Genomic DNA, 22,970 nt, shown 5'->3' with positions numbered 1-22,970 from the left:
TATTGGTACTGCTTCGTAAGGTATGCTATTACTCTTAAGCAATCTTGTTTATTTTAGATTGCAGACACCATCTGTGTGAGCCTGACATGAAACTGGTGTGGCCAAGCGCTAAGCTCTTGCAGGCAGCCGCAGGAGCTTCTTTGCGGGCTTATTACCAGATCACAAGCAGTGTACTTCCTTTGCTGTTGGAACAGTATGCCAAGCATGAGCAGGTGAGAAGAAATTGGGACAGAAAACTTTCTGTTGAAGAGCTGGGTTTAAAAGGTCGTGTAACTCCAGACCCAGTATATTTTGTTGGCAATTCTATCATGCCCTAGGCTTATAGTTCGGTTGAACTCCAATTTAGAACAAAAGTCTGCATATCTTGTCTTTTCCTCTATTTAGGGAAATTTCTCCAATCCATCCTGTGTCCTCTTGATCTCTTGTAGAGTAGTCAGCACAGGACAGTCTTGGAGGTGTTGCTTGGTTTCTTGGAGTTACGGCAAATGTGGGGTCCTGAGGAGGAAGGTGAGTTGCTGCTTAGTTACCTTCCAGGACATAATTTTCTTTTACTTAAGTATTCTGCTAACAAGACTGTTCTTAACAGCTTCTTTATATTATTGTGGGTTTTTTTGTTGCTCAGAGGTGTGTTCTGCAGAGATAAATGATTTTCATTCATAGAGACAGAGCAGTAATCTGAGAAGGAAAGAGGAGAGACATAGGGAAATTTTTATCCTTTGTAATAGGTGAGGTAAATTCTGGAAAACTCTTTTCCTTAAAAACCTCATTCTAAATTTCTAAGTCTGCCTTGCTGTGTGATTTATCATACATAAAGGAACCACTCCTGCTTGAATTTAGTCAAACTTTTCTTATAAATATATGTAATCAGTTTTGCCAGAGCTGCATATTCTCTAATTCTGTAGTAAAAGTGGTTTTTCATTCTTACGTTGTTGACAGGGTTTCATTTTTCCAGTGCTGTATCAAATTGGTTTTTGTCGATGTCAGCATTTATCTTAATAGACTGGGATATTTTTATTTATACTCTCTGGAATTATTAATAAAATACATATAGTCTCAGTTCAGTTTAAAATTTTATTTTAAACATTTTTTAATTTTTTCATACATTTTTTCCAATACTTTTTGTGGGGGAGGGGGGGCTTTTTACATTCCATGACCAGAATGTCCCTTTTTCATTGTAGCATTGCTACCATTAGTTACAGATAGTTCTCAATTTACAACCACAATTGGGACCAGAATTTCTGTTGCTTAGCAAGGCAGTTGTTAAGTGAACCACTGCAGTTCAGTGAATCATGGTTGTTAAGTGAATCCAGCTTCTCTCATTGACTTTGCTTCTCTGAAGTCATCTGGGAAGATTGCAAATGGAGATCGTTGTATTTTTCGGACTATAAGATGCACCGGACCATAAGACGCATTTCAGAGGAAAACAAGGAAAAATAGTTTTTTTCCTCCAGGCGTCCTGTTTTTACCCTCCCCAGTGTCCAGAAGCACACTGCAGGCCAAAAATGCACCCGTTTTTGGCCTTCCAAACCCTCTGCGGGTCCTGTTTTTGCCCTCCCCAGCATCCAGAAGCACTCCCGGAAATCTCTGTGGGTCCTGTTTTCAGCTTTCCCGATGGGTCCCCCAGAGGCCAAAAACGGGTATGTTTTGACCTGCAGAGTGCTTCTGGACGCCAGGGAGGACAAAAATGGAACGCGTGGAGGCTTTCGAAGGCCAAAAATAGGCCTGTATTCGCTGTATAAAATGCACAGACATTTCCACCCACTTTTTTGGGGGGAAAGGGTTGTCTTATACTCTGAAAAATACGGTATATGACCCCAGGACACTGCAACTATAGGTAGTCCTTGACTTATGACCATAATTGAGCCCAAAATTTATGTTGCTAAGTGAAACACTCGTTAAGTGAGTTTTGCCCCATTTTATGACCTTTCTTGACACAGTTGTGAGGCGAACTGCTGCAGCTGTTAATTTAGTAACAAGGTTGTTAAGTGAATCTGGTTTCCCCATTGACTTTACTCATCAAAAAGTTACAAAAGGGGATCATATGACCCTGGGACACAGTAAAGGTCATAAAGATGAACCAGTCGCCAAGCATCTGCATTTTGTTTACATGGCTACAGTGATGTTACAATGTTGTACATGTGAGAAACAGTCATCCGTCCCTTTTTCCAGCACCATTGTAATTTTGAACAGTCACTAAAAGAATTGTTGTAAGTCAAGGACTACCTGTATTATAAATTCATGCTGGTTGCCAAGTGACCAAATTTTGATAATTTGACCATGGGGACACTGCAAGTGTTGTAAGTGTGAGGACTGCTCTCTCATAACTTTTTCAGTGATGTAACTTTGAATGATCACTAAACAAATGGTCATAGGCTGAGGACCACCTTTATTGTATGGTTTATCCATCTCGTTAATCACTGACAGAGATATACTATATATCATCTGTAAAATTCTTGTACCAATTTTCCCTCAAATTGTAGCTTGGAATTAATTTTATAGCTATAACTCATTCCATTGATGCACTGTAATTATTTATTTGAAGTTTTGAATCCATTTTGTCTTACATTTTTAAAATTTATTATGTCACCATATTATATTTCATTGATTTATAAATGTGTCTCAGATGTTCTTGATTCTGCATACGTTTCAAATTCTTTTAACTTTCTCAAGATGCTTCCTCCTTTGTAGGTATGGTGGTATTGTATCACTAGAGCAGTGGTGTCAAACTCACATTCTCGCAGCGGTATCACATGATGGATCAGGACTTTCCCCCCTAACTTCCTCACTAAACTGTGTGGGTGTAGCCAGCGTGTGACACATCCGGCCCTTGGGCTGGGAGTTTGACAGCCCTGACCTAGAGCTTGATTTTCACTTCTTTAAAATTTAAAATTTAAATTTTTCTACAACCCTCACAGATTACTGGTTTGACACTGAAAGTTGTTATTATAGTACCAATGCTAGTAAAAACCTTGCTTCTAGTTTTGAATATACTCAAGATTGCTTCATTAAATGTAATTCTCTCTCTCTGTCTCCTTTACAGACAAAAGTCCACTGCTTTCTTGCAAAGACACTCTGTGTTCTCTGGTATTCTCTGCCTTAGCTGAGCCCAACGTTCAACTTCAATTGGTTGGGATCCAGATTCTGACATTTCTAGGATCTCGTCAAGGTATGTGTTATTCTTTGGTTTGAAATGGCATTTCTTGGAGGTAGAGGAAATATCATATGCTTTTTTTCTCTCAAATGCATTTTTAGATGCTAGTGAGTATACATGTGTCTGGTTTGCTGGTTAGCATGTTTCCTAGTCTTAACAGCTGAGCTTCCAGCAAATTGATCATTTGAATGGACTTGGTATATGTTGCGATTATTTCACAAGAACTAGAATAAAATATAGCATTTTCCCTGTTTTAGAGCTTCTGGATCTTGCAGATGTGGAAAAGCTTGCAGATCATTTTGCACAGTTCATCCTAAATGAAACGGATTCCCAGATCAGGTCAGAACAATCCTCCTGATCAAACAAACAAACTACTAAGAATTTTTGAAAAACCATTTTTCCTTTTTGTAATATTGGGTATCATTGCTAATTTGCTTACAAATAGTAAAAATAATTCCACCAGTTAATACCATTTGGGAAATTCTTCAATTTCAGATTTCCATATCTTGATCTAAGATTTTTGTACAAGTTAATTAACAGAAAAAGGGCATTTCTAAAAGTACTGTTGTAATCCCATTTGATTCCTCATATTTGGGTTTGTATGGCCATTCTTTGATATTAATTTGTGTCCGAATAATCTAAGCTGGGTTCACATAACAAGATATGCTCAAAGAAATAAGCTGTGTTGTGGCTCAGCATGGATTTCATATACTAAAATAGTTGGGTTTTTTTTTTTAAAAAAAGGTCTAACTATACACCTACTTTCACCTAGATTAGCATTTCCAGATTAATATTTTATGGAACTTGGCCAGTAGTGTTGATAATTTTTCCATAGAAGAACCAGTTAATTCAGTTAAGTTTTTAATTGCTCAAGCCATGGTTCAAAGCCTGTCAGATTATTTGATAATATGTCTAGTGAGAATTCCTATCCTCTACTGCCAGTTTTTAGCCTAACACTTCTGGATGGAATTTTGCAAAATCTAGGCATTTGGCATCACTCTGGTTCAGAGTGTTTATAAACTTAACAGTTATAAAACCTCACACATAGAATATAAGTAAAGGTTCCCCTCGCACATATGTGCTAATCTTTTCTGGCTCTAGGGGGCGGTGCTCATCTCTGTTCCAAAGCTGAAGAGCCAGCACTGTCCGAAGACATCTCCGTGGTCATGTGGCCGGCATGACTAAATGCCCAACACGCAAGAAATGCTGTTACCTTCCCACCAAAGTGGTCCCTATTTTTCTTCTTGCATTTTTACGTGCTTTCGAACTGTTAAGTTGACAGAAGCTGGGACAAGTAATGGGAGCTGACTCCGTTACGCGGTGCTAGGGATTCGAACTGGCGAACTACCAACCTTTATGATCGACAAGCTTAGCGTCTTAGCCTCTGAGCCACCGCGTCCCCTTCTATACCATACAGGTGAAACTCAAAAAATTAGAATATCATGCAAAAGTTCATTTATTTCAGTAATGCAACTTAAAAGGTGAAACTAATATATGAGATAGACTCATTACATGCAAAGCAAGATAGTTCAAGCCATGATGTGTCATAATTGTGATGATGATGGCTTACAGGTCATGAAAACCCCAAATCCACAATCTCAGAAATTTAGTATATTACATGCAATCAATAAAACAAGGATTGTACATAGACCAATATCGGACCTCTGAAAAGTATAAGCATGCATGTGTACTCAGTACTTGGTTTGGGCCCCTTTTGCAGCAATTACTGCCTCAATGCGGCATGGCATGGAAGCTATCAGCCTGTGGCACTGCTGAGGTGTTATGGAAGACCAGGATGCTTCAATAGCGGCCTTCAGCTCTTCTGCATTGTTCAGTCTCATGTCTCTCATCTTTCTCTTGGCAATGCCCCATAGATTCTTTATGGGGTTCAGGTCAGGTGAGTTTGCTGGCCAATCAAGCACAGTAACCCCACGGTCATTGAACCAGGTTTTGGTGCTTTTGGCAGTGTGGGCAGGTGCCAAGTCCTGCTGGAAAATGAAGTCAGCATCCCCATAAAGCTCGTCTGCAGAAAGAAGCATGAAGTGCTCCAAAATCTCCTGGTAGACGGCTCCATTGACCCTGGACTTAATGAAGCACAGTGGACCAACACCAGCAGATGCCATGGCTCCCCAAATCAACACAGACTGTGGAAACTTCACACTGGACTTCAAGCATCTTGCAGCGTGTGCCTCTCCATTCTTCCTCTAGACTCTGGGTCCTTGGTTTCCAAATGAGATGCAAAAGTTGCTCTCATCAGAAAAGAGGACTTTGGACCACTGAGCAACAGACCAGTTCTGTTTTTCTTTAGCCCAGGTAAGACACTTCTGACTTTGTTTGTTGTTCAGGAGCGGCTTGACAAGAGGAATACGACATTTGAAGCCCATGTCCAGATCCGGTGGCTCTTGATGCACTGACTCCAGCCTCAGTCTATTCCTTGTGAAAGTCCCCAACACTTTTGAATGGCCTTTTCCTGACAATCCTCTCCAGGCTGTGGTCATCCCTGCTGCTTGTGCACCTTTTTCTTCCACACTTTTCCCTTCCACATAACTTTCTATTAATGTGCTTTGATACAGCACTTTGGGAACATCCAACTTCTTTTGCAATTACCTTTTGAGGCTTTCCCTCCTTATGGAGGGTGTCAATGATGGTTTTCTGCACAACTGTCAGGTCAGCAGTCTTTCCCATGATTGTGCTTCCTACTGAACCAGACTGAGAGACCATTTAAAGGCTCAGGAACCCTTTGCAGGTGTTATGGTTTAATTAGCTGATTAGAGTGGGACACTTTGAGCCTAGAATATTGAACCTTTTCACAATATTCTAATTTTCTGAGATTGTGGATTTGGGGTTTTCATGAGCTGTAAGCCATAATAATCACAATTATGACACATCACAGCTTGAACTATCTTGCTGTGCATGTAATGAGTCTATCTCATATATAGTTTCATCCTTTACGTTGCATTACTGAAATAAATGAACTTTTGCACGATATTCTAATTTTTCGAGTTTCACCTGTATATTCTATACATAGAATATATGATATTACAGTTTCAAAAATTTGATCCTCACAGAAATGATCTGTGTGTTTCATTATGGCAGTTCATTCTTACTTTTTCTACATCTTCTTAGTTTGGCAGCTATGGATGCTGCTGGCACCCTTGCTCCTGTCTACCCAGAAATCCTCAGCAAGTGTTTGGTTCAGAAGCTTTCAAAAGTACTGGAACCAGGTAGAATCTTTCCAGTTGATGCCTTTCTTAATAGTTGCATGGAAGTGCTAATTCCCTGTCTGAATTTCTCAGTAGTTTTGATTGCATTGTAAATAGATTTCTTGTAAATAAACTTAACCTGCATATGGAAGATTCTGTTCTATCATGAGAAAGTCAAATATTTTTGACTAAACTAATTATATGATTCATATGTTTCAGAACTTCAGGACAATACTTTATCTCACGAGAAACATCTACAAGCTCTGGCAGCAGTGTCCTCCCATCCTAGTATTGTAAGGCAAACTGTTCCTATCCTCTTGCAACATCTCCAGCAGATTCAGAAAGGTAATGTTTTAAATGGCACTACTGGAATTTTGAGAAGGGGAACTCGTATCTGATGTTTGAGATTGTATTAGAAAGAGCCAGATTTCTGCAACAATTGTGCTCAAAAAGATGGAAAGACTTAGAATCTGTGTGTGCTTGTGTAGCCTCTTTCCATGGGAAGAGCTCTGAACTCTAAATTCTTAATGTCTTCTACTACAGGCAGTAAATCATTGTTCTATAATTATATATGACAGGACTTCAAAGTTTGGACTAATTCCAGACTTCCTATGATTTTATTATTTATTTGATTTGTATGGCCACCTATCTCATCTAACTAATCTGGGTGTCTCAGAACAGATAAAAATGTTAAAAATATGTTAAATAAATAAATAAATAAAAACAATAAATATTCCAATTTTCCACAATGCAGGCCAGCAACTATGAAAACATACCTTTTGTTCATCAACAAAGTATACCTGCAACCTGGGAAAATAAGAGATAACAAACTTTTCACACTAATAGAATTTTTTTATGAGAAACGGAGAAACGAAATCATATAGTGAAGGCGATGTGCTGTCAGAATGTTTATTGCAGTCTATTATTGTCATGGTGTAGTGTCTTTGAAGAAATTCCTAGTCATTTATTAAATCTTACATCTTGATTTATTAAGCTGAGAAATCATTTTTAAGACTGTGTGCACCATAGGCTTGACTTTGAAATATTCCAGTCTCCAAATAGTAGTATAACATTGGAAGTATGAAATAAATATGTTTTGAAAGTTTGGTTTTGAGGTCAGTACAAATTTAAAATCTGCCGTTTTAAGTAGATTCATTTTACAGAAATTATAGACTTTCTGGTTTGATTGCTCACTTGCAATGGAGAGGAGCAAAACGATGATATGCGGAACTGCTTTGCAAATGATGCACTTTTAATCATTATGCCACAGTGTGGTGGTAATTCGATTACAGACAATGTAGTGATCATTTTTCAAATATATGAATCATCAATAAATACAAGTTCTTTTTTAATACCATGAGGTTTTAAATTTGCTCTTGTTTTTGCAGGCAAAATGCCAGCAAGTAATAATTCAGTGGTATCTGTGTGCCACAGCTTACAACAGGTCGCCCTTCAGTGCCAGAAAAATGCTCAGACATATTGGTATTTCCATCAGGAAGTGGTATCCTGCTTGCTAGGCTTAGCAGTACAAGCTGCTTTGGAAGGTAGGATGGCAGAAATACTCACTGTTTTACACCCTCTCAACTAAAGCAGAACCTATAGTTAAGGTTGGACTGTTTCCCCCCCCAGTTCTAGATTGATTAATGATATTATTTGTCTTTGTAATTCCGAACAAGAAGAGAGATAACACACAAGTTTTGTGTGTTTAAATTCATATGTTGGACTGGCCTTTATTCCTCCCTCATCTGTTCAGAGCCGCTTCATGAGTTATAATTTCTTCTCTGTAAAACAGCTAGGCAATACATTGAAAGGACCCCTGAAAAGAACTAATAAGAACTAACATCTCAGTTTCTATTACCGCTTTCAGAAAATTCTCAAACAACCCCTGACGCAGTTCTGCTAACAGAAGAAGCCTTATCATCCATGGTGTTAGTCATCAGTGCGGCCTGCATGCACTTAAGCCCAGAGTGAGTAACAGGTCCCTTGTGGTTTCTGATGCTGTACAATTTAGAATTTCATTTGGATAAGACTGAGTTTCTGCTTGATGCAAGTCAAAGGTTATTAGGGGAGGTTTTGGTAGTCTCTTTCTCTTGACCTTTCTGTCCATTAATTTAGTGTCAATTGTTGGCAGATTGGCTGCCCAGAGTGTGTCCAAAGTGGTACCTCTCTTCCTGGATGGAGAACTTTCCTTCCTGCCCGAAAACAACTATCCCAGCCCTTTTCATCCCTTTCAGGTATTTGAGCCTAATCTGTGCCAGCTATTTATTTCATGCAATTCAAGGTGGTGTTCCTAAGGCTTCCTCCTTCTATTTTCCCCATATCACATTTCCTTGAAACGAGCTGACAGTGAGTGACAGTCCCAGAATCACCAGCCAGCTCCTGTGCCTAAGGCAGGGGTGTCCAACCTTGGCAACTTTAAGACTTGTGGACTTCAACTCCCAGAATTCCTCAACCAGCAAAGCTGGTTGAGGAATTCTGGGAGTTGAAGTCCACAAGTCTTAAAGTTGCCAAGGTTGGGACACCCCTGGCCTAAGGGAAGACTAGAACTCATGATTTCCTGGTTTCTGGTCCAGCACCTTAAGCACTACACCAAAATGGTGTTTGGAAAAGCATTCTTAGACATTTCTGGATAACACGCATAGTAAAAACAACGTCTTTTCTACAGGATGGGCCATGTCCAGCGGCAGCCCCAAGAAGACTGGTTGCTCTCCTTATGGCCTTCGTATGTTCACTGCCAAGAACAGTGAGTCCTGGGGAGAATTTTCAGTGGGGTTTTTAGAGAATGGGGTGGGATAACTTGCGGCCTTTCAAACATTCGCACATCAACTTCCACCATTCTAACCATTGCTGGTGGTGAGGACCGTGGACATCGTAGGTCAGGAACATTTGGAAATTTACTTGAGACTAGATCTGCACTATGCGATGCCAAGGTGAGGTGCCAGTGGAAAGTTTCCTGTCACCTTCTGCAATGTCTGCTTTCCTTGCAGGTGGCAATTCCTCAGCAGGATCGGTTGTTGCATCAGCTACTAGCTCTTAGCTGTTCCTGTGACTGCCCATTCACTGCTACTGCCGCTGCCAAATGCTTTGCAGGATTGATCAACAAATACCCAGAAGGTAATAAACGAAAGCCATAGAATTAGGGTGATACTCTCATGCTACTGAAACCCTAAAACTATTAAAACTAAAAAACCCAAACCCTGTTGTGCTACATATTACATAGTTTAACTGTTAGAAAACGTAACAAAGGTGTAACAGCTGTTTCTGCTGTTTTCAGGGACACACTTAGATCAGCTCTTGGAAACGGCCATAAAAACGCTGGAACGAGGCTTAAATGAAGGTCCCTATCAACACCAGGCCCTTACACTGCTGTTGTGGGTAGGTTTGCATAATGTTGTATGCATACTCATGCTTCCTCCATGCTAGTTTCAGAGTTGATTGTATCTTTTTGTCCTTGCAGGTGAGTAAAGCGTTGTTGCTACGCTATCACCCATTGATCACACAGCTGACCGACAAGGTGAGCTCTAGAGAAAAGCTGGGATTCTCATAAAGACCTAATACCTTGACCTCTTTTTTAAACATGTCCTGCTGTTGTTTGCTCTACAGCTACTCCAGCTTTTGGGGGACACCGTTCTTGGCCCTGCAGTGGGCGATGGCTTTGCCTTGCTCATGGCTGATTCTACTGATGTATTGGGCAAGAGCTGTCATGCTGAGGTGCGTCTCATGTTCCGCCAGCATTTCTTCACAGATTGTGTGCCACGGTTGGTGCAAAATTTCCACACATCCACTCCTGGTAAGAAATCTTGTGTTTTTCTTAAAAACATTTCCTAGGCAGTATACTCTCTCCATAGGAGAAAAGGAACTTTATGCTCTTTCCTGCTTTATTTCTTGCAAGGTTTGAGCTTTCTGTTATTGCTTGAGGGGCAGACAGGAGAATTTGCAGCCTTAATTGGCCAGCTCCATGAGAGAAAGAATTGAGAAATAGAAGAATGATGTGTTTTTTTACTGCCAACAAGTGGGCCTCTGTCTGTAGCTGTTGGAATCTGATGCAAATGAATGTTGCGATGATATTTTTGTAGAAAAATCTTAACTGGACTGCATTTTTCCTCCTAGATGTGAAAACAAATTACCTGAAAGGCCTGTCTCACATATTAAATCACTTGCCCAAGCCAGTGCTAGTGACAGAGCTGCCTACAGTGAGTGTAAAACGATGGCCAAGGTTCTCTTTACCTGTTGTGGGTTCCTTAAATCCAAGTGTATAATAGTAAAGGAAATGTGACCCTTTCCTTCTCTCCTTCACCCATTCTCACAGTTGCTGCCTCTGTTACTAGAGTCTCTGTCATGTTCTGACCATGTGGTGCAGCTTTCAACTTTGCATTGCATACAGCCATTGCTACTTGATGCACCTCATGTTATGCATCTCCACATCGACACACTTGTGGGCAAGTTTCTTAACCTAACAGACAATTCTGCCATGGTGAGTAGGGTAGTATTTCCTTCCTCAGTCTTCCTTTTCTATCTGGAAGAAGCTTCGAAACTTAATTGTATGCCTTTTTATGTGTTGCAGGCAATCCGTATTGCTGCCCTTCAGTGCCTCCATGCACTTGCCTCCTTACCTACCCCAGTGGTAAGTGGTGAAAGCATTTGTGGCTGGTAATTTGGCAGTTCATCTCCCTCGTTAGTTTATAAACGGGGCTTTAGTTGAGTCCTCATTAAAATGGGGCTTTCCAATTCTTGACAGGTGATCCCATTCAAGCCAAAAGTCATTCGAGCATTGGCCAAGCCTTTAGATGACAAGAAGCGCCTTGTACGTAAAGAAGCTGTCATAGCACGAGGAGAATGGTAAGGTTTACATTGTTCCTCGGTTCTGTTTCTTTCCTTTTTAATAGCAGCCCTGATCAACTAGACCTCTTTGATATCAGCTATTTAAAAAGCCTCTGTAATGAAACTAGTCGTACAATGCTAAAATAGCCCTGAATAATTTTGACTTTGATAATAAGCTTTGGGAAGCATGATTTGCAGTCTGTATCCTTTCCTCTTCTCATCGAAATCTGTGGTCTATACTTTACAGGTTTTTGCTTGGGACACCTGGCAGGTGAAACGTTACTCTCTGAATCCTGACTGACAAGCTTTTGTGCTGTTTGCCTTGGACCATTTTTCTTGCAGTTCAGCAAAGCTTTGGACAAAAATGGAGGCGTTTCCTTCCTTTTTAGGAGTGGATTGCCTTTTTTATAGGCTGCTGGAATCCTAACCACAGTGGATGCAACCCTCAAGCCTCACTTTTTACTGCAGTGCAGTATGGCATAGAGGTAGCAGAATCTCCTGTGTGCAATAGATGGGGTTAGAAGAATAAATAACCCATTTGTTGAAAGCTTCTGGAGAAGATGCCTCTTAAGAGAAAGACATTGAACTGAGCATAGTGACTTCAGTTCTGCTATTATTCATGTTGCTGGAGTACTACATTCTTATATTCCTCATTTAGTGGTATAAAAATTAACCACTATAAACCATAGCTAATTATCTATTAGAGGAATTCAAACAATTTTCATTTATAGTGATTTTGCACACATAAAACACATGTAGTCATAAACAAAATAAATTATTACAATTTGGGATAACTATAAAATTCAGAATTATTCTAAATACAAATGGCAAGAACTATGGAAAGGGTTACTTAGACAGTTGTTTATCTATCTTGGGTAGCTGTGTTTGAGCAAAATATAAACTGCTGAAAGCAGAGTTAAGGCTCATTTAGAGTTGCTTGAGAGTATGTTATATGGTTGACAACAGGAATGTGGTATTCTATAAAACACCAATTTGCCAACTATAGGTTGCCACTTGCTGTCCCTGCTTATCTTTGGGGGTGGGATGTAAGTTGGATACTTCAGGAAACAAAAGTGCTGGCCGGAAACTACTCATCATTTTTAAAAATACCTTTAGAGCTGAAAAATGATATTGGAAATAAAAATGGTGAAGGCTGGTTCTTTGCTGTAAGCTAGTCTCCCATTTATTTTAATAAAAATTTCCTGAAATAATTGAAATGAAGCAGAGAGGATGGTAAGGGAAGTGTTGAGTATAATATCCACCATGCTGATTTGAACAGTTCCAAGCTAGTTTAGGGGATGAAACTATTTAGATGTAAAATTGGCAACATCTCATCCCTTATATTCTTTATTAGTGCTGTTTATAAAGTATTCCACCTAGTATTCCACCTGCATATAGTATTCCACCTAGATTTTTATGAAGCATTTCCTATTCAGACTAATTTTGAAAAGCCTTAACACTGGGATACTGCCCTGCTTAAAAGACACTAAAGAAACAGGTTTCCTTGATTTAGTACTGTCGAAGGACATCTCATTAACAAATATAGCAGAATTGCAACAGAAAGTGGGTAAGAATAGATCACTGCACAGTGATCATGATATTGTATACTATTGTAAATATTAGGAAAAGGCTGCACTTCACAAGAGTCAAAGTTGCTGGAATATAAAGCTGGGAAGGACTGCTAAAAAATTCTGTTTAAAAGACGACACCATTTCAACTTTTTTTTTTTTTACATAAAATAATTTTTGGATGTTCTGTTCATTGAACATAGAACAATTAATAAACTGTGGGGCTCCAGTCTTAAATGCTCAACTATTTGGTTTTAATACTCTACATAACAGCTTTTCTGGTGCTTTATTGATAAATAGCTGGAGAAATGCAAGACCATTCTGGCTAACGGGGGTGTGTAATTGTTGCTACAAAAAGAGTTGGGATACTAGCCAATAGTGCCATGCTCTGATTATTGCTGTACTAAATTAGTGAGGGTTTAATCCGGTGAGACCCAGTGCAAATTTCTGCCTGTTGGGGAAAGGGATAACTCTAGACTCCTCCCTCTTAAAATAACCTTGTTACGCGTGTTATAGAAACATATCACACATGTTAGAGCTGCAGCTGAATTGTAGCTGTTGAAACATTAATTTGTCCCATTGACAGGAAAAACAACTTGTTGAATATAGCCTGGATAGATATTGATAATGGACATGTTCCTTAGTATCAATGTTGCTTGTTGGCTTGAAATAACCATTGAATCAGAAATCAGTATTGAAAGTAAAGAATTACTATTTTTTTTAAAAAAATAGTTACTCTTGTTAGTTATGAATCAACAGTTTTTGTATTTAAATCTTTCCACTGCTCCTTTCCCACTAAAGAGGAGATGATTGTTTATATATATTTATTTTTATGGTAAAAAAAATAAGTCCTTACAGGAAGAGCAACAAGACCTAATATGCCAGTTAACTTCCTCGAGTTAGGGAAAGAGCTACTTTGCCCCTTCTCAATAGTTTGCTCCAGCCCCACTGGACTATGTGCAAAACAAAATAGACACAGGCAGTAGATCCCAGACTGCAGCTGGAGGTTCTCCAGTCTCCTGTGGGATGAGCAGTTCACTGCAGATAATGCCATTGTGATGTTAGTCTGCCAGTTTAGGGACAGTGTCTTCTGTTATGCTTCCCAGTGAAAGAAGCCTGTGGTTTCAAGTCTTCCACCTGCTGGGACAATTAGTTCTTCATCCAATTCAAATTGTCAAAAGAGGCCTCTTCTGTTGAGCAACACAAGGAGGAGTTTCCCAACTCAAGCCAGATCCATAAGGGGGATGTGGGGAAGGTAGTAGAACTCGAGTGATCCAGTGTCTGGGAAAAAGAGCAGGGCTTCAGTAAGAAATGTGTACAAGTACTCCTCAATTTATGACCGGTCACTTAAATGACAGTTTGAGGTTACAATACATTCAAAAATTACAGTACTCATGATCTATTCTTGAAGTTATGGTTGCCATCCCACCCTTGTGGTCACATGATCACATTTTGGTTGCTTGGTGACCAGTTCACATTTACACTGGGTTGCAGCATCCCATATCATGTGATCGTGTTAGCAACTCTTCCCCCATTTTCTGGCAAAAAAACACCCAATACATAAAATGGGTTCACAATTAATGACCACATGGTTTACTTAAAGAATGTTGTGACTTGCTTGACCATCATAAAAATAGTTATAACATCGGTAATGTGGCACCTTGACTTTTGATCAAAATTTTGGTCCCAATTATGGTTGTAAATCAAGAACTACCTGTAGTGCAGGAAGACGTGGAAGTCTGCTTTAATATTGCTTCTGTTAGCATTTTCTAATTGCCAGGTACTTGGAATATGACTGTATTATGAGTCTAATTCCAGTTATGATAGTTAATTTCATCAATTGCAACATCCATCCTATTCTAATATATGTAGTACATTCACATCTATTACCTCCGTCTTTCGACACCCAGGAAAACCTTCCAGTTGCCCAGTGGACCAAAGCTGTATGGATTTCGAAATATCTAGAGCCAAGAGAAAAGGGGAATGAAACGCTATTCAATTATTTTGATTCTAACTCAAGTACTCTTCCTCTATAGAGGAGAAAAGATGTGTATGTATTTGTGATTGGCAAGGACTTCAGATATTTAACAACAACCAAACTCCATACAAGGCAATTTTAAAATGTACAATAAAGAAAGCTCATGGTAATTGGCATTGCACTTTTGTGCTAGAAGTGTCAACCATAGTAAAAGAAATGCTCTTGAAAGAACTTTTTGTCCTCAAAATTTCCTGTATCTTGATCTGAGCTTTACTTGATAAATTCTAAATTGCTAGTAAAGAAAGGCCTATAGTTTATCTGTGATACATAGACCTCTGTGATACAGAGACCATCAAAAACTACAGAAACAATCAACTGAGAAAAAAAAATTAGTTAAATAGAAGAGTGGGGGGGGGGGGGGGAGAAAAGGGGGGTTGGGGGGGGTTTTGTTGGGGGGGGGTTGTTGTTTTTTTTTGGGGGGGGGTTTTTTTTTTTTTAAAAAAAAAAAAAAAAAAAAGGGGGGGGGGGGGGGATATAAGGGGGGGGGGGGGGGGGGGGGGGGGGGGGGGGGGGGGGGGGGGGGGGGGGGGGGGGGGGGGGGGGGGGGGGGGGGGGGGGGGGGGGGGGGGGGGGGGGGGGGGGGGGGGGGGGGGGGGGGGAAACCTTTCGGCTTTACTAGATGATAGTGTGTATATAGAATTCTAAACACATTAAAATAACCCAAATAAAGTAGCATAAAATTTAAAACTATGATGAACTGCAGTGTAAAAAGTGCCTCGTGTTTCTAAAAGGCAGAAAAGTGAAACCAGCAAATCTAAAACATTTACAGGTTTTTTAGAGGCATGCTAGAAAGAACTTTTTGTTAGTAGCTGCGGGTCTGTCCCCCTTTTTCTTTCTCCCTTGTGGCTCTTACCTTGCCCTTTTTCTGTAGCCTCTTTTTTTCTTTGTGATTGATGTGTCTTTCGATGCTGGTCTCGCCACGGGTGATGAGGGCTGAGTGCCAGAGCATGAGGGCACCCAATGCCACGGCTACTGAACTGAGAGGAACAGTTTAAAGAACATGGATGTCAAACTCTGCTGAGAAGAATACTTGTAAAAATGAGTTGGTGGAGCACCATGCAAACTGGGATACTCCCAAGATTCACTTGGCAGCACCCTGAAAGTTTCCTGAAGTAGTTTCCCTCCCAACACTTTCCATCAAAGAACTGGATCAGTTACCTGCAGAGGACCCAGGCGTACACTATGCTCTTGTGGAAAGCTCGCTGGCGGAAGGAAAAGATGGGTGGTGGTGTCTGAGAGTAAGTCTGTAAGTAAGAGCAAATGTTGCCACAATTGCAAGTGAGAATGCAGGGAAGAAAAAGCAGTGGCCCAAACCAGAAGCTGCCAAGGGCTTTCTAGGACGAACAAATGAAATGGAAAGCACAGCAAGCAAGCCTGGTACATTTTTAAGACACAAAGACTATGGTCATGAGAGAGATGGGCAGAGCACTGGGACCCAGGACACATTTTCCTTACTCCCCATTAGCATTTATCTTTCAAAAGCAGACAAAACATCTGGTTTGGGAAATGTCTCCTTCATATATAGGGACAAAATGCCAGTTGAATGGTGTTCCATAGCTCCCTTGTGAGGAAGAATGGAAAGCGTCTGTGCCCAGGAAATTAAAAGTGAATTGTGACAATCACTTCCGACTGTCCTTGATTTGAACAGCTGATGAGCAGTACCCCACCTGATTGGCTGTCACGTGCAGTTTCTCCTTGTCAAGTAGTTTCATTTTCTATCGGATGGAAAAAAGGCCACCAGTTACCCTCATTCAATTCTTGGCCTATATGCACCCCTGCTGCATAGGGCAGCACCTCTGCAAGTTTCAAGGCCTTTTCCCCTGAAGAAAACAGGTTGCCTCCTGTGCTCACCTCAATGGCAGCATAAGCTTCCCAGAACATGTCCCAGCCACTGATACTGCTGTAGATGCAGCCCATGGTCATGAAAAGCATGAAGGAGAAGAAATAGCGATGATTGTAGTGTCCCACACAGTTGTTAAGCCATGCTGTCTCTTCAGGTTAAAGATCTTTAACTCCAGGGAGAAAGCCAACCTTTTCCCATGTACAACAGCCCAGCCTATAAACACCTAATTTCCACAGCATTCTTTTGGACTTTCAATGTGAACCACTTGTGTTAAAAAGAGGTGTCAAACTTTTTCCTGATGCATGTCATAAATCACTTGCTGTGGAGAATTGTTTTCAAGATATTCCATTCTGTTTATGTGAACAGAATCCCTTAAATTTCCTCAACAAACAATCCACCTGAACCTGATCCTTTATGCTTAGTCCTATTACAGACCTGCAAAAGGATACGGCAGTGATGGTCCATCTTCAACACACACCTGTGGGAGGGAATCAGCATTAATTTTAATTACAGAAGGGTTGTTGATATGCAGCATAACTATTTAACAAACGAATAGTTCAAGCATAGAGGTGAAAAACAAAATAAACCAGAGGCTGAGTTGCATATTACCCCTTTAGTAGAGATTTAATGGATCATGAACATTATTTCTCAGTCTTGGGAATAAAAATAATTAAGCTTTATGCTACCCTACTCTCAATAACTTTGATTGACTCGTAACAAGGAAATTACAGCAAAATCAAGAAAATGAAAGTAATAAAAAATGGCAAGTGTGATGGTGAGAGGTCTCACTCTGCTAGGGTAAAGAACCAAATATTCATGGCTCTTCTAAACGGCAGAATTGGGTCATCCAAATCTTGGGGGTGGGGGACCTCTTCCAGAATGCAGTTGCTGCTATGGAAAAGTCGTCCTTCTGCGGTTCTGAGAAACGATCTCAAAGAAACTAGGAACACACCAACTGCAGGACTGAACTAACCAGGCAGTGATAGAACACAGCCAGTTGTTCAAGTAACCCATCCCTATGCTATGCGGACTTTATAGATAACAACCAGCACCTTAAAATTGCATCCAGAAGCAAACTGGAAATCTGTGCAGCTGGCATGTTTAATAACAAAGAATGTATTGATTTTATTGAATACTTTATAATTATTAATATTCATATCACAAAAGCTAACATTAAGTTGGTGTGCCCAAAGATAAGCCTGTGTGTACTCTATAGATGCATAATCACAAATAAAATATACAGTGTTAGCTGTTTGAAAAGGCTAACTTTCATTTTTAAAAACTGAAAGCAAATGTTTGGTTGTTATTGCTTTAGGTGATGAAATTAAATATTTTTAATTGCTGAAGAGTGCAAAAAATTCAAATTCACCAAGAGGAAGAGAAATAGATTTAGATTTAAATCTAGAATCTATTTTTAATCCCAACAGTGACAGAATTTGTGCAAGATCCATATATAGGAATCTATCAGATTTGTGTAATCTTTTTCTCTTCTTACAAACAATCCTGCTTTATGTATCAGAACAAATTTCACTTTGGAAAAAAATTATCCAAAATTTATATAATGTAGCTGAAACAAAATATAGGGAACATTAGACTGCGCTGATGATGTTACCTAGTTGGATAATGAAACGTTTGCAAGAAAACACCCAAGCTCAGTGAGCACTCAGGACTCCACAATTCAACCCTGAGCTACAAATACTCTTCTAAAATTAGACTTGTACTCATGCATAACAGAACAAAAGCCCACAGCATAACCTAGTCAGTCCTACTGTTGAGGCAATTAAAAATGCCACCATAAACACTTCACTTCTCCCTCAGAGAAACTTTGCACCATATAAATACATGCATTGGTGCTCACATGTTATTCTAAGTCAACTAAATGAGCAGCTGGTTAAAATATAACAAGCAGGAATATACTAAAGGGAAGCTGGCAATCAGAATGAAGACTAACAGATACTTAAGAACTTCTGCTAGACAAGAGTTGTATGGCTAATATTTCATGTTCACAGATTTGCAGAAGCAAACCTAATCAATAATTTTCATAATTTGAGAGGAATCAGCAAGAAATGAAACTTGCAGAACCTCATATGGGGTCACCGTATGCCTTGTAGCAAAAGAGGGAAAGAGCTGAGCTTTTCCAAGGTTCTCAAATAACAAGGATGACTCAAAAAAAAGCAAAGGTGGCAGGGAAGAATGAAAGAAATGAAATACAGACACACTTCAATATACACAATGATGGCTCACCTGTTGCAGATGCTACAGTGGTGGGTTCGGGCAGGTTTGGGCGCAATACATTTCCTGCATATTGACACAGCAGCAAGATCATTCTTTGGGTGCTGTAGAAAAGGAAAAGCAGCTTTTTTGAGCATGGTGGAGCATTGCTTGTCAGACTTTTGAGCATGGTGGAGCATTGCTTGTCAGACTTTTGAGCATGGTGGAGCATTGCTTGTCAGACTTTTGGCTAAAATCAATTGTAAGTATTGTTGAGTAGCAAAGACATTGCCTTTTCATTCTTTTCATTCTTACCAAAGATAATGATCAGAAGCTCTTGGCATACTCTGGGGGGGGTGTTGTTCACAGCATGTGAACAACTCCAGCTGTTTTTGGTCCTTGACATTTCATAGTAAAATGCCTAGTGGTCGGGTTTCCACAACATATTTATCCATAGTGAACTGAGTTCTGGATTTACATAGCACACTGAATCATAAATTAACCATATGGTTTGCATAACACATAAAGCTGAAATATGGTTGGCTGGAAGATAGTTTAGTAAGTGTGAACCCAGATAGACAGAAAAAAGGCTGGAAACCATGCCGAGCAGCCCTGCCTATGAATCTAAAAGAAATATCAAATGCTAAAAGAAGTCCAAATATAAGTATTAAAGCCTCAGTCCTACCTGTGGTGGATAGCCAGGCTGAGTAGTGATAGCCATGTAGTAATGGAAAACAATCATGACAAGGTTCCAATGGCCATAGATAATATGCCAGAAGATCCAGGGAATGGAATAGGTCTGGAGAATCGTTGGAAGGAGGCAAATGTACACTATGGCCACCACAGAAGTGGTCAGTGTTATCACCAGAGCCACAAATACCTGTTGAAGGGATAAAGGAATTTGAGCTAGCAAGGTACTATATTTCAAGTCAGCCCTTTGGAAGAGAAAGGATATGTGGCAGATACATTCCCTTTATGCTCTTTCCTGCTTTATTTATTTCTTGCAAGGTTTGAGCTTTCTATTATTTCATCTTGTTTTCTGGGAAGCCGAAAGAGATAATAGTTAACAGATTCTATGAAGTCCTAATGGCACATCCTCCCACAGCTTCAGTTCTTTTTTTTAAATCTCCTGGCTTTACTTAAGCACTTTGAACTAGCTACTGTAAGTATGTAGCTTGAAAACTGGAGCTATAACTTTATTAATACAGAAAATATCTCTCCTTAAGCTCCCAATTTTGTTTTGTTTTTCTAAGTACTCACCACTCCAAACCAACGAGTGACATGATCTACCAGCCAGTATATAGGCTCAAAGAGGGCATCAAGAGCTGTGTCGCTATCAGCAAAAGAGTTGTAAAACAGAGAGCGCAAACAGAGATGCCCATATAGCCACAGTTGTTCCACTTGCTGGGTCAGCCAGAACCGGCGCCGCTGACCTATCCGCAAACACTTCAGGAAGAAACGCATGACAGCAGAATAATACATCTGGCGGCGACTCCTCATCTCTGCAGCTCAGAACCTGGGAAGAAAGGAGGAAATGTCAAATGTTTGACAGGGCTTGGTGAGGAAAACGTTGGCACCAGACACTCAGAGCAGTGCTCCATCATCATCTTGTTCGGTAATGCCCCATTGCAAGTAGGTGAAGAATCCTTGCAGTCATGGTTAGCATTGTGGCTGGGGAATCACTCACTTTGGATGTCTCCAGTGCAGCATTAATGGAAGAGCTATGCCCTCTTCCATAACACCAATAACAACACAGTAATAAAGGTTGTGACTTTGTTTCTGCTTCCTTTCCTAGGCTGAACAGCAAGATACCTTGTGTGACCACATGCATATTGTATTCAAAATGCAGAAGGTGCTCAGAACTTGCTCTACAATTCCCTGAAGAGCACATCTTTTATGATTATGTTTGGGTTTCTTTTCCCCCTGCATAATTACAGAGAACCATAATAAAGGGAGAAAAAGGACTAACTCAGAGGAAGCCAAAAATATATCAAATGGTGAGGATATTAGATGAAACTGGCATGGTCTGGAATTGTAATCCAGGATTAGGCACCTGAGATATTGGACATCAGTTCTCCATAATCTCTAGCCAACACAAACATCATTTAAACTGCTAAAGCATAACTAGAATTTAGTCCAATACTCTTGAATAGGATACACTATATAGAACGGTTATAGATTTAACACTATATATATATTTAAGGACAAGTAATGTAGCTTTAAATTTTTCTAAAAAAATCATTGCTTTTATTCCTCGTTCATTCTTTTATCTGTATCTTTTCTAAATACCAAAATATTCCATAATCACTAATCCCTCTCAAAACTAATCTCTTCCTTGGCATCTCTGCCTCACTTGAGCCAATCATCCCACTTAGACTAGTCTATGGCCACCAAGGAAGGCCAAATGTTTAAAATATTACTTTTACCTGTTTGTATAACTCCAGCATCAAGCAGCTACTAATCAAAAAACAAGAAGGAACTTGAGCTGGATCAGCTCTGGAGAAAACTGATCTTGGCCAATTAATATTAAGTGAGAATGACTCTGGGAAGTCCTCTGTGGGAGCCAAAAGCATCCTCGTAAGGTGATGCTATGGCAGATCAAATTAAATTTTAGCCAATGTAAAATTAGACCTACATGTTTCTGTCTAAAACTGCAGCAACTGTTACTGGTTTTATGCCAACAGATCTCTCTTAATCTCTCTCTCTTCTCCCAGTTCTTATTTCAAATAGTCAATAGAAGCATATTATTTATTCTTAAGTTTATCCCTGCACATGGAGTGGAATTCTTTCTTTGGTATTGAGAAACCTCATTCTGAAGTTTGATGATAATTCACCAAGTGCAGGAAGTGTGGCTTCCTGCCAAGTTCCAGAAGAAACCAAACAAATATGTGGAAAGCTTTGCAAAATCAACCTGAAAATTATAAACAATAAATATCTGCTATCCTGAAAAATCTAAATCTATCTGCTTGCATTCCATTATTGCCTCAAATTCTCTGGTTTTTCCACTACCGATTTTAAATACAATGCCCTCCTCCAAAGTATTAAAATGGTGCCCACCTTTTGTTCAAGAGACAATATGATTGCACAGATTAAGCAGGGATATCAGTTTCTCACACAAAAATATTTCATGGTGGGTCAAGAATTACCTGAATCCACTTCATTTGGCAGCTGTAATATTGTAGCACACTTCTTGTTGTCCAAAAAAATTATCCACTAAAAAGCAATGTTGTCAGATCGTTGTATAATCGCTGTATAATATTCACAAAGAATAGATCTCAATTACCGGTAGTTTTCTTGGGGTAGATATTTAGAGGGAAGATCAGAAGACCCTGATAATTCTTGCGGGACAAAATGCTTACATTAATTCGTTAAGCACGAGTAGGCTGCAGAAAAAAATAATGTAAGCATATACCAAATATTTACTAACACACTTGTCTTTTGCCAACCAAATTTCCACCAAGACACCCACGACATAACGGAACCCACGAAGAAGAGCCAATGGACCGCTTTCTAAAGGTTGTAATACTTCCTGACTCTTGGAAGTTGAACAAGGTGAGCTCGGGCTGTAACTCCGCCTCTATGCAAAGCTCAGCTACTTAGGCACACATATGACTCTGGCAATAAAAATCACAGATGGCGAAGGAGAAAGAAAAGAATTGTGGCATCTATTCATCGGAATCTTTGGAGAAGGCCAAGGCTTAAAAAAAATAGAAGCACGCCTGCTTCGGCCAATCAATCGTCCTTTTACAGACGCGAGAAAACAAAGCATCCTTGCCCGCGTGCATTTCAATGAGGCGGCTAGGCAATTCTTCGGCCAGCGAAGGAGACTTCATCCCAGCTTCGTTTCACAGCAACAAGCAACAGCAACGCCAAGAGCACGGGGACGATCAGAGATTTCAGCAAGAAGCACTGCAGGAACTTCTGGAGGCGCCAGCCGGTGGAACCCAAAGACGTGGGAAAGGGCCGTTTACCAATAGACATCATGTAAAATCAGTTTCCTTCCAACTCTTTCCCGCTTACCTGGAGCTGCCATTGTTGGGGCTCAATGAACCCCTCTCTATAGACCTCTCCTCAACAATTGCAGTCTTCCCGGCATCATTTCCCCCCCCATCCTTATCCTTATTCGCACATGCGC

At 40.0% G+C, this 22,970-nt stretch overlaps 2 protein-coding genes across 9 annotated transcripts in view; one reads left to right on the top strand and one right to left on the bottom strand.

The window, feature by feature from the left end:
* The window catches only part of MMS19 (MMS19 cytosolic iron-sulfur assembly component), a 27,845-nt gene extending 12,954 nt beyond the window's left edge, over positions 1-14,891 (top strand). For both annotated transcript variants that reach the window (XM_026673969.2, XM_087964704.1), the window contains 19 exons: positions 58-212; positions 429-507; positions 3,041-3,166; positions 3,409-3,490; positions 6,278-6,375; positions 6,574-6,699; positions 7,743-7,898; positions 8,222-8,321; positions 8,486-8,588; positions 9,020-9,097; positions 9,342-9,468; positions 9,629-9,729; positions 9,812-9,868; positions 9,958-10,144; positions 10,465-10,547; positions 10,664-10,828; positions 10,919-10,978; positions 11,093-11,193; positions 11,423-14,891. In XM_026673969.2, coding sequence (XP_026529754.2) covers positions 58-212; positions 429-507; positions 3,041-3,166; positions 3,409-3,490; positions 6,278-6,375; positions 6,574-6,699; positions 7,743-7,898; positions 8,222-8,321; positions 8,486-8,588; positions 9,020-9,097; positions 9,342-9,468; positions 9,629-9,729; positions 9,812-9,868; positions 9,958-10,144; positions 10,465-10,547; positions 10,664-10,828; positions 10,919-10,978; positions 11,093-11,193; positions 11,423-11,450 — 2,012 coding nt within the window. In that variant the 3' untranslated portion in view covers positions 11,451-14,891. The remainder of the gene's footprint in view (positions 1-57; positions 213-428; positions 508-3,040; positions 3,167-3,408; positions 3,491-6,277; positions 6,376-6,573; positions 6,700-7,742; positions 7,899-8,221; positions 8,322-8,485; positions 8,589-9,019; positions 9,098-9,341; positions 9,469-9,628; positions 9,730-9,811; positions 9,869-9,957; positions 10,145-10,464; positions 10,548-10,663; positions 10,829-10,918; positions 10,979-11,092; positions 11,194-11,422) is intronic.
* ZDHHC16 (zDHHC palmitoyltransferase 16) lies at positions 13,434-22,970 on the bottom strand. 7 transcript variants are annotated; one of them, XM_087964705.1, is made up of 11 exons: positions 21,982-22,970; positions 20,096-20,351; positions 19,521-19,715; positions 18,869-18,960; positions 17,074-17,102; positions 16,633-16,766; positions 16,449-16,496; positions 15,940-16,025; positions 15,635-15,758; positions 14,634-14,704; positions 13,554-14,024 (listed from the first exon to the last, which is right to left on the bottom strand). In XM_087964705.1, the coding sequence occupies exons 2-11, from the start codon at positions 20,333-20,335 to the stop codon at positions 13,910-13,912; spliced, it is 1,134 nt and encodes a 377-aa protein (XP_087820831.1). In that variant the 5' UTR covers positions 20,336-20,351; positions 21,982-22,970; the 3' UTR covers positions 13,554-13,909. The 7 variants fall into 7 exon arrangements, with proteins under 7 accessions (XP_087820836.1, XP_087820831.1, XP_026529948.1 ...); XM_026674163.2 differs by having other exon boundaries at positions 22,856-22,970; XM_087964706.1 differs by having other exon boundaries at positions 21,893-22,027.

Source organism: Notechis scutatus, chromosome 4 (assembly GCF_049901735.1).
Source record: "Notechis scutatus isolate UNSWTSFEM ecotype Mainland chromosome 4, rNotScu1.2, whole genome shotgun sequence".
NCBI lineage: Eukaryota > Metazoa > Chordata > Lepidosauria > Squamata > Elapidae > Notechis > Notechis scutatus.
Note: the sequence above shows the minus strand (reverse complement) of the source record. Positions and strands in the feature narration are given on the sequence as shown.

Excerpts from the sequence above, each read along its gene's own strand:
- ZDHHC16 (XM_087964705.1), bottom strand. The coding sequence starts at position 20,335 with ATGAGGAGTCGCCGCCAGATGTATTATTCTGCTGTCATGCGTTTCTTC. Across the intron at positions 15,759-15,939 it reads TACGCCTGGGTCCTCTGCAG|TTCAGTAGCCGTGGCATTGG; the intron begins GTAACTGATCCA and ends TGTTCCTCTCAG. Across the intron at positions 14,025-14,633 it reads CTGGGTGTCGAAAGACGGAG|ACACTGGATCACTCGAGTTC; the intron begins GTAATAGATGTG and ends TCTTTTTCCCAG.